The sequence below is a fragment of the Pelecanus crispus genome, chromosome 2, assembly GCF_030463565.1.
Source record: "Pelecanus crispus isolate bPelCri1 chromosome 2, bPelCri1.pri, whole genome shotgun sequence".
Classification (NCBI taxonomy): domain Eukaryota; kingdom Metazoa; phylum Chordata; class Aves; order Pelecaniformes; family Pelecanidae; genus Pelecanus; species Pelecanus crispus.
This window is the reverse complement of record NC_134644.1, coordinates 145,394,041-145,410,377: the sequence shown is the minus strand read 5'-3', so window position 1 is coordinate 145,410,377 and position 16,337 is coordinate 145,394,041. Positions and strand designations below refer to the sequence as shown.

General features: G+C 35.6%; 1 protein-coding gene across 6 annotated transcripts in view; it reads right to left on the bottom strand.

Annotated features, from left to right (window-relative positions):
* Positions 1 to 1,131: 1,131 nt before the first annotated feature.
* WWP1 (WW domain containing E3 ubiquitin protein ligase 1) overlaps positions 1,132 to 16,337 on the bottom strand; it is a 61,207-nt gene continuing 46,001 nt past the window's right edge. For 4 of the 6 annotated variants that reach the window (XM_075728191.1, XM_075728189.1, XM_075728190.1 and 1 more), the window contains 11 exons: positions 15,770 to 15,842; positions 15,602 to 15,673; positions 14,470 to 14,558; positions 11,642 to 11,801; positions 8,678 to 8,811; positions 8,446 to 8,586; positions 7,537 to 7,657; positions 6,179 to 6,283; positions 4,854 to 4,950; positions 4,460 to 4,532; positions 1,132 to 3,280 (listed from right to left, as the gene is read on the bottom strand). In XM_075728191.1, coding sequence (XP_075584306.1) covers positions 3,181 to 3,280; positions 4,460 to 4,532; positions 4,854 to 4,950; positions 6,179 to 6,283; positions 7,537 to 7,657; positions 8,446 to 8,586; positions 8,678 to 8,811; positions 11,642 to 11,801; positions 14,470 to 14,558; positions 15,602 to 15,673; positions 15,770 to 15,842 — 1,165 coding nt within the window. In that variant the 3' untranslated portion in view covers positions 1,132 to 3,180. The remainder of the gene's footprint in view (positions 3,281 to 4,459; positions 4,533 to 4,853; positions 4,951 to 6,178; positions 6,284 to 7,536; positions 7,658 to 8,445; positions 8,587 to 8,677; positions 8,812 to 11,641; positions 11,802 to 14,469; positions 14,559 to 15,601; positions 15,674 to 15,769; positions 15,843 to 16,337) is intronic. The other 2 variants (XM_075728192.1, XM_075728194.1) reach the window with 2 other exon arrangements.

Here is a 16,337-nt window from a genome sequence, read left to right as displayed (position 1 = left end):
TCATTTGGGTTGGAAAAGGCCTTTGAGATCATCAAGTCCAACCATTAACCTAACACTACCAAGTCTACCACTAAACCAGTTAAGGGGAGAGTAATAATTAATTTCATGTTTCCTGGCTTGGTGGCTGGATTATTTTTTAATGAAGGCAAAACTAGAATAGAATCATTAAGGTTGGAAAGGACCTCTAAGATCATCAGTTCAACCATATGCACTCCTTCCCCAAGACTACGATGACGGGAGGAATGCATAATCTGAAGGGATTATCTGTAGGAGGAAGACGAAGAAGGGCATAAATTGCTTAGACTAACAAACCAAGCCTGTGTCAAGTCAGCAGTAAAAGTCCACAGGTGAGAGACAATCGAGCTTTAATTCTAGCCTCAGATCACAAAACTAATTAAAAGATGGTTTTCTCCACTACAATAAAGTAATTCTTATTTTTCTATTAGTAGAGCATCAAAATGAAGTCTTCAATATGTCAGAGTCCCAGGGTGGATGACATGTAGTGTTTCAGAGAGATTTTTCAAATTTTCTGCATTCATGCACTACAAAAACATCTGTCACACACAAAACCACTTCCAGTAGCTTTGTGGCAGAGGCACCTTACGTCTGTGCCTTTTCTGCTGCAGAAAACGGTATCTGCACAAAGAGGAAGGCTATGCAGGTACCAAGTAAAGATTGCTGAGTGTTAAGAGCAGCTGAGTTGCTTGCAGGAAGACAAACAGAATCCATGAACTACACAGTAGCTCCTTCAAGTAGTATTACCTCACTGGTTCCCTCTTCTGATCTCCAGCCTTTCCCCCAAGTACAGGTGAATTATGGGGAATGCAAACAGGTAAAGAAGTTAGAATGCAGTACCACTGAAATTCCCAGAAAGTCCAAAGTACACGCGTGTGCGCACACACACACACAAGTATACAAATCACTGTGGGTTCCCCCCCCCCCCCTCTTAAGAGCCATGCTTTCAGTCAGTCCTTTGAAACCAGTCAATAGATCATATATGTGTACAGAAGGCCACTGGGTTTCGTTTTTTCCTTACAACCCTTACCCACAGGAAAAACTATTGCAGTTATGAGACAGCTAAAATTATCAAAACAATAAAGCAACTACATTCTTGAGATGTGCTGTCTTTTTTATTATTTTGTTCACTTACTCACAGATTCACAAAATTCAGCAGTCGGTAGTGGGTCACCTTCATTAGTGCAAATTCATGAAGTTAACTCTGATATTCAGCCCTCTTAATTGTCTTTTAGGCAAGCCACACACACTTCTGTTGCCCGGCATTTGATGTACGGTTGTGGTTTGGGTTTTTTTTTTATAGCTTCCTCCATTCCAACCAGCATGTCATAATTTAAGTGGATTTGCATTTGAAATTAATTTAATGCTATCTTTATGAAAATGGTTTTGCAGAAGATATCTGGTGTAGTATGAAAAACCGCAAAGTGGTGGAAATTTTTGAAACTTTTACAGAACGTTCACATAAGAGAGCAGTCTGTTGGGCCTGTTGCACTACCGGTGTTACCAAAGCTACGTACAGATTAACAGCTCCACAGTAAGCTGTGCATATTGAATACAAAGCCTCAAGAGAATCCAATATGTAGAAAAATAAAATTTTGGCAGAATTCAGTTGCTGTATTGGAAAGATACGTGAACAGATATAGCAATTTTTTCTGCATGTACACTTTTAACAGTGCAATATGATGTTACAGAAGTGGTTTTAATCATTCTAAGAAATCATTTTCATGTGTGTACAAAAATTCTGTGTAAGTTAAATGTAATGGAATTTACAGTTAATATTTAAAGCATAATACAAATGGAAATTTTAAACATGGTTTTACTCTATAATAAGGAAGCACAGTTTGCTAAAAGTAGCATTTAATATAATTCACACGAATAAGGTGTTAAATTTGATTTTTTTTTAAAAACACATCTTTGCAGTTCAGCAAATGCCCTCAATGCCAATAAAACTAATTTTAAAATGGCTTTATATTATTGTCCACTTAGGACAAACTTGACCTATGCAAAAGAATGACAGGTTTGAGACATACTTACTTAATTCAGGTACATCTGAATTTCTGTAAGAACTTAAGAGGAATTAGAGTATTTAATACTCAAGAGTATTTTTATCTGTGCAAAGCTTATGTAACTTTCATTTTATTTGGGTTTACTAGATCCAATAACTGAAACTGAAGATGAACATATAAAGCAGCAAAGTTCACATTACCTTTTGTATATCCTTATAGCTCAGTTTACATTAATACACTCTACAAAGTTGTAAAAAGGACATCATGGATTGAAAAGGGAAACAAAAAACAATAAAAAAAGAAACCTGTAAGACACCAGACCAAGGAGCGACTGTGTAATATTTTCTCTTTTATTATTATTTTTTCTTTGAATATTACCTAACATCTTCGTGGTAATAACCCAAGGTAATATGTAAACAAATTTCAATGCTGCTCAAATGAATTAAAATATTCTGTTCAGCTCCTACAATAAGTCAGAACAGTGGCACCAATTCCTTTCAACATTAAATCACATTCATCTTCTTGTACGTGACTCTTGTGCAAGTAGTAAAGGCTTTATTCATGACCTTGGCTACATCAGTAGAGAGGGATATATCATCTATTACGTATTTAAAAATTAAACTGACAGAACAATATATTCTGTCGTCTCAAATACCAGCAGCATCTTTCTACATATTTAGGATACGTTTGGCCTAAGCCTTTAACACCTTTTAGAACAGCCATGCAATAAAACAAACTTGGAGATGTTTCTTAAGAGAGAACACAGAGCAGTTTAAACATTTTTCTGAATAATAAAGCCAAGATAAAGCAAATCCAGGCCCTTTTAAATGGCTGCAACTGTTCATACACTTAAAGCTCTATAAAACTAGAGCCTATTAGTATATATATTTATATTTTTTTATATATATTTTAAATAAGTCTCTTGTCTGCTTTCAAAATTTATGAGGGGTTTTTCTGGTCTTTTGGAAGGGCAATAAATAAAAGTAGAAAAGGCTGAACTGTTTTGCATATCTTTGTGGAAGAACGGAGAACAATTATACTTTTAGAGTTCCAGAAAGATCACTGTACAGAACAAAAAGCTTATATACAATTAAGTGTGCAATTTTAGTTGGCTGGGCCTTTTATTATGTGAGATCTCCTTTTTGACTAGAAGCCACTTCTACTCTTGACCAAATCCCTCTGTTTCTTCAATGGCAAAGAGCAGCTTCTCTTTTAGTTGTTCATAGCTTTTATATGGTGGCAAATCCAAACGATTAAAACTGAGCAGAAAAAAACAAAATTTTGTTAAGTTTACCTAATCCCATGTAGAGCACTACTGAACTCGACTGCTATAGTAGAAGTTAAATATGTTCTGATCTAACAATTAGAAATGAAGAAATAGCAATCAGTGCCATCTCAATGCCTTGATATTTCCATGAGCAGTAAAAACAGACAAAGTTTGAGAGGAATACTTTAAGAAACAAAAGACTGTTATCACATCAGATAAAAACCAGAACCTTTGAAGACTAAAGACAGCCCAAGAGACACAGAACTATAATACTCAGAAAAGGGAAGGTTCACCATGAAGTTTAATATCCTCCTAGTTTGATGCATCTCCAAATTCCAGCAAGAGCATGAAAAAGCTGAATTTTTCTCCTTCCTACGCATGCCTGGATATAGGGGTTTTTTTCCCTCTAAACTTTGCCCTAAAAGGCTTCTGCCAAAATTCTGTTTCATTCCATGCCTTCCCCAAAATTATGTTAGATAAAGAGGGATGTTTGACTCTTGCAATCATCCCTTGAAAAAACAGCACCGATGGAGAAAATGGTAAAATGGAGGATTCCCTGAAGTAGTTTAAAAGTATGATGAATATTATGGTCTCAACGTTGCCAAAGGAAGGTGTGTCCATTTTGCGCACAGTATATACGGCAAACTGATCTGTGTTTCTGTTGCACCAGTCTGGCATAGGAATGCCAAGCCACTAATATCTGAAGCCTGGCAGGAAAAAGTATCTGCGTTCTTGGCTAAGCATCCTTGTTTAGAATGTTTGCTGCCATTTCTTTCACATTACTTTTTCTCATGACTATACATTTATCTCTTATAATATGTTACTGTATAATTAAGTGTATCTAATAACTATATACCTAATACCAATATGACTTTTGTTCAGTTATTTAATATTCTCTAAAATAACTAGGGAAACACCTCTCAGTTCTGTGCAAGCAGGATGATATGATACCTTTGATAGATCTGATGCTGACAAACTGTGTACAGTAAAGTAGCAAAATTTAAGAACAGGGCAACCAGAAAAGTTTTCAATACTGGCATGTCAGAGCAATCAAAGAAGCTGAAGATGGAGATAGAGAACTGATTCTAATTAGATTTCATTTGTTTTGGTAAATCCAAGATCAGAAGAGAGAACCACTAAAGGTATAGAAAGTTTACATATAACAACTCACCAAGTATGACTTCTTGGTAACCAGGTTTCCTTACCAACTTTTTCAATGCAGAATTTCTGAGGACCATTACTTCCTAGAAAAGATGATTAAAAAAAGTGTAATCTGTTCCTTTTAAGTAGCACACGTGACATATACGTGACATAAGACACAACTCAGATACAGCTGAGAGAGCTCATTAGGTGCTACTCAACGTTACAAGAATATGAACATTCTTCTGATAGAAATGAGCTCATTTCCTAATAATTTATAAATGTATTCTTGGGTTTTCTGATATAAAATCCCTTCTAGATCCAAGCTGATGTACATGAAGTTCCTGCTATCTGTACACTTGCAGCATGGTTCGTTTGCAAATAGAACAGTTACAATATAAAAGTTTTGGTCACCTTTTACTTACCCATAAGTTCAGCAAATCCACCCAGTGGTAATCTGCAAGTGCCAGTGACAAACTGCAGAAGTCGCATGCGAACCTCGTTGTCTGTTTCTTTTACAAACTAGGCACAGAAATTCAGATTACTTAATAAAAAACTTTAACAAAGCTGGAGAACAACAAAAACCCCACGAGATTGTTGAAAAAAGTGTAATTCCATTTAAAAAGACACCACCTCGAGAACAATTTACCTTTCTTGATTTCAGAAAAATTGTGTGGAGGGACAAGACAATGATTTCAGATTATATGCACTGTTGACCGTTACAATGTGAAGGCTGGGAACAGCAAATAAGAAGAAACTTTATCTATTTTATCCTACACTAAAATATAAATCATGCCAATGCTTTATATGAAGACTATTGCCTTTTGATTAAACACAGCAATAGCCTAGCCACAGGCCCTGGGTAATTCAAGACTGAAGTATTCCCTACATGTGGCAATCTCAGTGAGAGGAAACACCATCCATAACAGCTGCATCACTTGGTAAGGAAAGGGAAGAGGAAGAAAAGAGAGGGGAGACAGAGAACATCTCAGTAATAGAGGGGGCACTGATACAGCTAGAATATTGACTCAGAAAAACCTGGATAACAAAATGAGTATTTTTGTTCTATAAATGTTGAAACCATTTCCAAGTTACTTGAACTTCTGGTTACGATTCTTTCAGTACCAAGCACATCATCAGACCTTACATTATTCTGACAATATAAATAAGCTAGGAAATAACCGATTTGCATCATTTTCTGATAGGAACTTTGTCAAAAGCATCTCTAAAATGGTGATTTATTACAAGTGATAAGTGAGTTTGGTTTAGGGAAATTCATAGAAACTGGGAGCCTGTGTAGCATTTTTGGAGGTTTTGTTCTGAAAATAATTCTTAGCCAACTTCATTAAAATGTGAGTTATAACCAGTCAGTGCCAGACTGGCACAGTTAATATGACAATAATCATAAATAATACGTGGCATTTCAGATGTACAGGTGTACTACATAGACGAACATTTAGAAGGTAGATCACTGCTAAGAATACAAAAAACTGTATTGTCATATAATCAATAAGAAAGACAAGATACAGAAAAAGTATTCATGACCCAGCCATCCAAACACAATGCGGGTATCTAGCTGCCATTTCCCACCCTAATGTATGCTCCCTAAGAACCAGTAATCCTCCTCCACGGAAAAGAAAAAAGAAAGGAAGCAGCGAGAACCTTCATTTAGATGGCATCCCTCCACTCCACGTCATTTGTGTTACAAAACAAAATCTAAAGAAGTCAGAAATTTTACTGATCAACGTACCTGCCAGAACCATATGATCTGTTTGCTGTTCCTTGTATAATGACGATAAACAGTGTTCCTCTGCCAGTCTGCTAAATCAACTTCTTGCATACCACAGAGCATAACCTAGAAAAGAGAATGATTACTTGACAATATACAAGTCTACACACATAAATTAAAGAATTAATTTTGTATCTTGTATGAGACACACTAACAAAAATGGAAGTTCTTGCTCCCGAAAAAGGACTGGTAACTTCTTCATTTTACTCCAGTTAGATTTTCTTTTATCCTAAGTTTACAGAACTCCTCCAAAATTATTTATGTTGAGAACAAAAATATTTATGTTCAGACCACATATATAAGTGGTCTGAAAGCCTGCATACCAGAAACTTAGTTTCTTCCAACTAATAATTCAATAATAAAAGATATTACCTTTGCCATATAAGGAAATTTTATATTAAAGAGGATATTACCTATCCCATTAAAACCTTGCCTCATATTCCAAGATGATGATGATTACATTCCTGCTACTGCTACTACTAGTAAAGATAAAACACACTGCAAAGTGTAAGTCTGCAAAGTATTCATTACGAGAGGCAATGAAAGCTGGAAGTGCTAAAGGCAAAGCCTCCTACAAAAATGAATACTAAATAAGATAGATCAAAGTCTCTTCTCAGGAAAAACTCCCATTTAACTTAAGAAGCTTTCAGAACACTGCTCATTATATACAGGGAACTTTGGCAGGTCTCACAGACATAAATAAGCACAGCACTACAGAGCTTTTTGTCCCTGCTCCAATCACAACCCCAACAGTGAACACAGGTCAGGCTGATTGTTAAGTAAACCTGGTGTATTCAAGCAACTCTGTTATCAGCCCTTGGGTTACATACTGAGAATCTGCAAAACTAAGTTTCAAACCTTGTTCACTCCTCCAACTTTCTGTCCTTATGTGTAATAACCCTAGAACCTATCCTAGACTATGTTTGTGAAACTAAGCGATCACTATACACCAGAATCAACTTCTGTGCCATCTGTTACAAGGTAATTCTACCCATCTACCACAGAGGGAAAAGTTTTCTATGACTAACAGGTCCATCTGTGACCTCATATTCTGATCCTTTCATAGACACTTGCAAAACGCATTTTAATACTGAGGATGGAATCTAAAATTCTCAACTGCTGAACACCACAAAACACTGATTCAATAGATGCTGGCTTTTCACCGTGATTTATCCCACTGCTCCTATTAAATTCTCCATGTTCCAGAAGCTATAAAGTGCAGCATGCCACAGATGAGAGATTCAAGTTGACCTATCCGTTTAATCATTCCATATGTATTACCTTTGCAAAAGGTAAAAATGTTGAACAGAAAACCTCACCTCCAGCTCCTTTTCATCAAAATAGTGCAGCCACTGTAGAGGAACAACTTCATTAAAACCATCAAGAAAAGCTTTGGTTTGTTCTCTAACTCCCCGAGAAAATCGCCACTCAGCCATTAGCCTGGTATGAAAAAAACCAAACATAAATTAAACATCAATTAGCACTCAACATGAAGAAGTTCAAACATGTATGACTGCGTGTGTTCCCATGAGGTAACGCTCCCTCCAACTTTACTTTCCTACACTGTATGATTCCATAGACTAGAAGGGACCTACCATACTAATATTATCACAAGCCTCCAAACTCAGACAAAAGTAAAAGTAGCAAGATGTATTTAGATTACCATTACAGTTAATTAAAAAAAAAAATTATTATTAACCTTTCACTAATCAAAATTAAGCAGCCTCTTCATGAAACTAATGCTACTTGGGCATTATGGTTTTTTTATGGCAAAATTTGTTTTACCTTAAAAAGTGCATAATCCTCGTGTTTCACTGGTAGAAAAGAAAAATTTCCACTGATCTTAAAATACTCTGTTCTTGAGCAAAAAACACCATGTAGGCAGAGAATATATGAAATACTGTGGCTTATAATACCTATAACTATGGTTGCCCAACACTTCCAGCAAAGACTATTTCCAGCTTCAACAAAGAGTAGTCATTTTCTGTTTTGAGCTTCTGAAAGAGGTAATGTTTTTTAAGTTTCAACTAAAATGGTCAAGCCACTTCTAAATTAAAAAAAAGATACCATAAAAAAAAAAGGATACCAAGATACCATTTCAGTAACAGTCCCAAGAATTACGTAGTAATGGGGGGGACAGACCCCAAACAAATCATATACTGTGTCAAAAAAGATTATAGCAGAGAAGAAATATGGAACACTTTTTTTCAATATCTACAGCTTCCTACCCAATATATTCTTCTTTGTTCTCCTCAGTTACCAAGATATTTGAACCTCCTGATTTTAGCTCATGTGAGGTTACTTTTCCTAAGAGCTCCATATCCACACAAAAGTACATTTCCAAGTTACACTCTTCGATGTTATTATCCCTGAATGAAAAGAAAAAAAAAAGTGCCATGAATTCTATATAAACAAAAAAATCCACAAAACATCACACACTCAAAAAAATAATCTACAAACCTTATCCAAATGAGGGAGTTGTAAAATTCAGTATCAATAGATTCTAGGTCCTTAATGGTAAGTTTTTTGCTCAGCATTCGTTTGTAGAAAGGCAGAGAAAAACCAGTGTCAATAAATTTCCCATGAAACAATGCCTGTTGAACAGAAAAAAGTCTGTTTAGCTTTACTGAACTACTGAAATACTGAAGTATTTCTGGACTTGAATTCTTTTTTCCTTTCTCCTTCAAATAATAAAAAGCACCAAGTTGCAGTAGCAGCTTGGTATTTAAAAAGAACAAAACATTATATTAAATGGGAAGGAAAAAAAAAGATTAATTGACAAAATTTATCCAAGCATATGTTATCATTACTTAGAAATTATTTGATTAAAAATAAACTTCTTATAAAAGGATGGAGTTACGAAAAGAGGAAATTACTAAGTTTCCTTTTTATTATGTGGATAAGTATATATGCCAAGTGTTATTTGATCCTACTTGGTCATAATATTTGACCCTACTTGAGTACTACTGCCATTTTTTACTACATACACACATCCTGCAAAATCATCCTTTACACAATGCTAGTGCAGCTTGTAAAAAACAGTTTAAAAATGCAATCACAGAACTGCTTTGGAAAGAGCTTTGGGAATCACATTTTTTATAGGTGATAACAGAACTAAGAAATGAGATTCTCCCTTCTGCAAAAATGAAATTGAAAAAAAAAAAAAAACAAACCCCAAACATGGTCACACTTGTCTCACCACACGTGCGCAAAGGGTGTAAGCTAATTTCTAGTACTGAAGCATAGCATTACACACACACACACAGTGTTAACTTCTATACTGACTCAGTGCGTCTGAGAGCTAACAGAGCACAGCTATAACTATGAAAACATTTTTTTCTCCTCATTCTTATCAATTACACTTTCTTCACTAAAATACCTCTTTAAAAAATCATCCTAAATATAGGCCACGTACAGCATTCATTGCTTGTCCTTCCTTACAGCTGAAATTCTGTGAGCAGAAGAGCCAATGTAAGGGCCCATTTCCTCTAGAAAAAGGCAAGGCTCCATGTTTTTTCCCCACCTTCTAATTTACCCCCTAAAGCTTACTCTAGCATGCATTTTCTTCTGTTTTAGGAGAGCTTAAAAAGGTTCTCTCAGAGGCATTTATTTATTTATTTGTGTATTTATTTTTAAACTAGTCTATAATTCTCATCGGAAACAGAAAAATTAAATGTCAAGTGCAGCATCCAGCTATACGATTTCCTGCTTTTTGCAAAAGTAAGGTCTTAAATCATCTCATTTAATGTCTGATAATCTTACAGCAAAATATAAAAGTTGCCTCAGCCAACCCTATTTAACAGCTTTTGTTACAGAGTAAAATGTGTATTCTTTATGTTTAACTCCATTTCAGTTGAAAACATCTGTGGTTATTTCAGTACTTAAAACCAAAAGAAGTCTTTATGATCTGAAAATCACAGCTATTTTAGAACCGTAAGAAGTACAGAAACTACAACTGCACTTAAAAAGCCTATCTAGACTCCTTAAAATGATTCCCACTTACATTATTAACTGAGCTATTTTAAGCCACTAGAGGGTATCCCAGGAAGTACGGCAGGAAGTGCCATCCATCAGAAATCATCAATATACTCAAACCTTGCAACTGACCAAATTAGGCACCATTACACAAGTCCCTCTCCATGCCCCCCCCCCACCTTAAAGAATTTAAAATAAAAATACAAAAATACTTCAGGAACGAAGAATTTGTCTTTCCATTACATTAAATACTTTAATTAAAGTTCTCTTCTATGTACTTTTATGTAGTAGTTTTCCCAAAGTTAACATTTCAATTATGGTTTTATCTTACTCACAAGATCAAAAATCAGTGACTAAAAGAAACAGAATTTGGCTCTAGCACCGAACTGGCTTTATCACGTCTTCCTGCTAAATGGCATTATAGCTTGCTGAGGGTTCTAAATGAAAGAAAAAAGTTGGCAGCCTATTAAAAGTGTTAACCCAGTGAAATAAATTTTCATGACAGCAAAGAAATGGGGAATTTGGCCACAAAATCCTTGCAATCAGAAATGTTATCATCAAAACTGAACAAATTTGTTTCTCAAGAAGTGTCTATAAGAAAAGCAAAACCAAGAAAACCCCCAAAGCTATTTTAAGTCTGAAAGTATTTTTCCATTTATGTTACAGTTTGCTTGTATTTATTCTAATTTCATACAAAAAGCCTGAACAACAGGCGAAGACAACAGTCTCTTCAATCTGAAAATGCACTTTTATCTATTCTGTTTGGTTTCACCATTCACCATGTTCGGGATGTTGCTGAGGGCTACCTGTAGACTTCATGACGATTATATGGAAAGATGACTGCATCACTACATGGAAGGAAAGAAATGTGACAGAGTAGGAATCCACTATAGAAAATTGATCAGTTGTACCAGAAGAAGAAATGATACAACATGCCTCGTCAGTTTTTAGTTTAAGAGAAATCTGATGGCAGAGAATCAGCCCCCTGCCAGCTTCTGGTCTCCTCAGTACCTGACCTTGGTATCCAAATATGTATGTTTAAATTAAGGCTCAGTGTACTCTGCAAAACATTTCTAACTCATTTTTTCGAATACAGTAAGGTATACCAATTCTAACCAAGGAGCCTTTTTTGGAAAACACTAGTCACATTTTTCAGAGCATCAGTATTCAGACACTCAATCAAACAGCAGTTTGTATGAAGTACACACATCCAACTGATCAAAATAAAATACTCTATTGAATGTCACATTAACTTTCATCACTATTCTAGGAAACCTGAGTGTTTAAGAGACTTAACTCTCAGGGTATATTTTGGCTCAATAACCTTACATGCCTTAATCTTCCATTCCTAAGAGATTAATATAACCTTTAATAACTCTAAAAACAAATACTGTTCAGGAATAAATGTATAGCTACAGCAAATAATAAAACCTTAAAAATCTAACCTACCATGGCAATAAAGCGCCCAATGAAACAGAAATATGAAAGATGGTCAGGATTGATTGTTGATGCTGGATTTATCTGCAGGCAATAGTTGCTCTTGCCAGCATATTCAAATAGGCAGTACATAGGGTTCAGTACTTCATGGGAAAGCAAGAAAAACCATTCTCTAAGGAAAAAAAACATGTATACACATAAAAACCATCAAATACAGATGTTTATCACCATTCCCCTTAGGTAACTAGCAAAATGGTCAAAATATATGCAAAATTAGAAAAATAATATAAACAGTGTTATATTAGAATCACAGAATAAAATATGGCATTATATACTTCTTAAATATGAAAAAAGCATTATTAAAAACGTTAATGTTAGAAAGTCATGGTTTCCAAAGTTTAGAAATGATTGTTAGGATTGTCAACTTGAACACACCCTCATAGCACAGGTTTTAGCTGCATATTAGTAACATTTTTGCCTACAGAGTCCTTGCCTCAACCAGTACACAGTATTTATCCTCCTCATGCCTGCTTTGCTGCATACAACTCAAATCTGTATTCAAAAACATTACAGATTATTCAATGGGCAGTGATTATTATAAACAACCTAGGCAAAACAAAACAAGAAAACCCAAACCACAGCACACCTTATTTGCTTTCCCAATCTAACAACAGAACACTCACTGAGTTACTGTGGTTTAACAAATTACCATGCATCAGTTAAGCCCACAGGACACAACAGTGTGAAAGTAAATTTTTGTTGAGGTTTAACTAATACATGTTATTCACCACTTTCATAGTTTCCAACTCAGCTGACCTGAAATAATAACAGAATCTGGTATTTCAGTGTTAGGATAGCTGATTTTTAGAATATTTGTTGCTTTATAGTATTTGCATATAATCAGAAACATCAGAAGCCGTCATAGATACTCAGGAGTTTTTGTATCAGGCCCTAAATGCTTGGAACTGAACAACCAGGCTTAGGGAAAAGCTGCAAAAAAAGCTAAAAGTCTATCCTATAATAACTGCAGGGACTGAATTCCATCCTGACTGCCTTTCAGCTGTCAGATTTAAGAGGCATCTTTTCTATCCTTTATTTACCTGAGATCAGGGAATAGAAATGAGAGGTTTGCTGGCATGTTTCTCCTTACAGTTCTATGAAACTCAAGTCATGGATCTCCACTACAATACGCTTCCAACCCAAAGGCCAAGTAGAAAGAGTGAACAGAGAAAGGCAGCCAGGATATGATAACCCTAACAGGGTTCCGTGTATCTTTTCATAAGCACGAGAATGTTGTACAGCATTCTATGCAAGTTTTAGACTGAGACAATTTTATTAACTCTGCACAGAAGCATCAAATCTAATAGGCATTTAAATTAGATCAAAGCCAGGTAACAAGGGACCAGTCATCTACATGAAGTTTGCAGAACCAATGAATTTTTCACATCAACAGCTAGAACTAACCACAGGACATAGTGTCAGATTGGTCCTGCTAAACGCAAGGTAAAAATCTGGAGGGAACACCGAGTTTAGCCTGCTGAGAGACAGGTGATAAATCAGGTGCATCAGCTTTCTATATTTGTATTAATGCAGTATTCCACTAACAAGTCAGTACATGAACATTTACTCAGTGTCACTTAAGAATTCTCAGCTCAAGTTACAATGAGATCCTTGCTGCTTCTCAGTTTCACATACAAAATCTTGGTCAAGACTTATTCCTAAAACTATGAAATTATACTACTTAGATATTTTTTATTTACTCATTCATTTATTTATTCTGCTACTTTCTGTGACTAACAGTCTTCAGTTAAATTATTCTAACATCACTTCTTTGGAATATTTTGTTTTTCTGGAACAGATTACTTGAACTTTCCTGGTTCCAGTCCTATGTGTAGGGCCATCATGATAGAGACACCAACCAAATAAAACCCATGCAAAGCAAATAGTGGATTCCTCCCTGGGGGCACCCCACAAAAGTCTATCAGATATTGTAATTCAGAAGCATAACTACACACATATCCAAAGAAGCTCAACCTTCAGAGGAAAGCTTCCTTACAAATACTACACATTTTCACTGAACTTCACTTTAACAGCATACCTTTACATTAAAAAAAACAACCAAACAAGAAAAATTCTATCACCTATGGCTAATTTTAATTCCCTGGATCTGCAGTAGTACTGAAATTTTCATCCTAACAGTAATATTTCAGTCAAGTAACTGGCAGCAGTAGTCAGTGGTTTTCTTCTATATGGTCAACACATGCAACACACTTTGTCTATGGTTTTCCTGTTACCAGACTTTCCCTCTGAGTTCCACTTCAGATTCTAGAAAAACCTGTAGTCTAGCTGTTTCGCATTCTTGTGCAGCCTACAGTCTGTTTGTCTGCTGTTGCTTCATGCCTGCACTCCTCTCCTCTTGTTTATGTCCTTTCTGTTCATATCAGCCACAACCTGGTGTTCGCTTGTTTTTTTCCAAATAAGCAAACCACTTCATTTTTCCACAGTCCCCACTTCCAGGAAAGTGGAACTTTCTGATAGGAAGTTTCTGAAATAACTCAGTCTAGAGCAATTAACTGGCATAAAAAAATTCCAATTTAAACATCAATCTTTGTCAAAGAACTGAACAAATGAGACCACAGTTTTACTAATTCAAGGTTATAACCCATAACAGTAGCCAGTGCTGCCAGTTCCACCTCCTTAATACATTAAGGGGAGATAAAAAGGTAACCAGGGTCAGACTGCAAAAGCAAGCAGTTTCTTTGCCAACAGAATGACATTAGAAATCAAGGTTAGAGTGCTATTAAAAAAATAAAAACTGTTTGAAACAAATTTTCTTTTACCTTGCCAAGCCACCATAATCCAATCCTTCTTCTCCTCTGAATATAACATATAATCTTCTCCTCAAATCATAGGGTTTTAATGCCATAATCTATCAAAAAACCAAAAATTGTAATAAATTATAAATTATGCATTGTCAATACAATCGCTCTTTCTTACTCAGATTTTATTTAATTAATACAGAAATGCGATATATGTCAAATGTTTACACAGATCTGACAAACAATTAGACCATTTCATGGAACACGCAATCAATGAACCACACACAAAAATCCCAACTAAGACTTAAAATCCTTGAGCAGCAGACTGCTAGCAAGTGGGAGAGCGTATCTGGAAAGTATCACTATATGGTTGCCCTGTTCTTATCCTAAGGCATTCATTATCATTAAAGGAAAACAGGCAAAAAGGTATTTCATCTGATATATTACAGACTTCGGTTTTAGGCAAATCACTTTAAAAAGTAATTTACTGTAATCCAAAATAAGTGTAATACACTTTCATTAATAATGTACTTTTTACTTATAGAGAATCCCTCCCAGGTTTTGATGTGGTGACAGCGGCAAGAATTTTCATTGTTACAGAGAAAGAAGGAAGGAACATACATTGGCTGCAGACTGTAGGAGCTCAAGAACTGTAAGCTTCAATTCCACAGATTTAACATTTGAAGGACAAAGCAGGACACCAGTTTTAATTGGAGAAAACAACATTTGGTAATGTATATAACTACACACAAAGATGAGAAAAGCAAATCCAATGTGGTTAAGTTAATATGGTATGCAATGTGGTTAAGCTATGGAAGTCTTTACCACAGGATGCTGTAGATGCAACAAGTTCACAAGAGGAGCACAGACAAGCTCACAGAACAGAAGTCCCTGGAGGGTTATTAAAATACCCAGAAACCACATCAAGCTCAAGAAGCATTTCAATTGTAAACAGTTGGGAGCTCAAAGATCATTTTGTAAAAGTATTACATACATTACTTCTGTTCTTACAGTCTTCCCTAAGAATCCCCCTTTGGCTACTACCAGAGGAAGATTACTGTGCCTGAAGGACCATTAGTCTGAACTGGCTACGGCCGTTTTTGTTCTTATGCTTTGTCTTGATAAACAAACACAACAATCTTTGCAGGCTTACTTGCTGGAAGGAATCCTCAAACAAAGTCTGTCTGGATACATTGATTTTCACATGACTTGGCAGTGCATTGGACTGTAATCATAATCATAAGGCAATAATGTTAAAAGGAAGCACATATAAATGTAAATTCAAATAGTTTCAAAAAGTAAATAATTACTTAACCAGTACCTGACACAAGTAACGGAAATGAGCAAGTTTCCACCTAAAGCTACGCTCATAAGCAATCTGTGGCCCTTTATTTCTGTAAGGAAATATATTTGAGATACATTAACTATACAGACATCAAACAGTACTTTCAATGCTAAACAACAGCATGTAGATTTCAAAAAATACACAAAAATTATTATCATGAGATATGATCAGAAACAAAATGCAGTTGATGGTTTGGTTAGCCAGTCTTCCTTTCTGCCCTCCCCCCCTTTTTTTTGTTTAAGACGCTAGTCAATTTACCAAATTTGAGAGAAAGGTAGAGATCTAGAGGATTTCAAATCCCTATCAATCTTGTAAAAATTACAAGCCAGCTAAAGGAGAGACATCTAACTTATTGTCTTCACTGAGAGAAAAGCTGCTAGATTAGGCTTCAAAAATTCAGCTCCTTGTGGAACTATGAAGGAATTTCTAGTACAATACTCCATAGGCTCTTCAAATGAAAGGTCATCAACATGTCATCAGAAGTAAACCCTACCTTACATAAAAGACATTAAGACAGCCACCATAGGTTGGGCCAATACTTCTG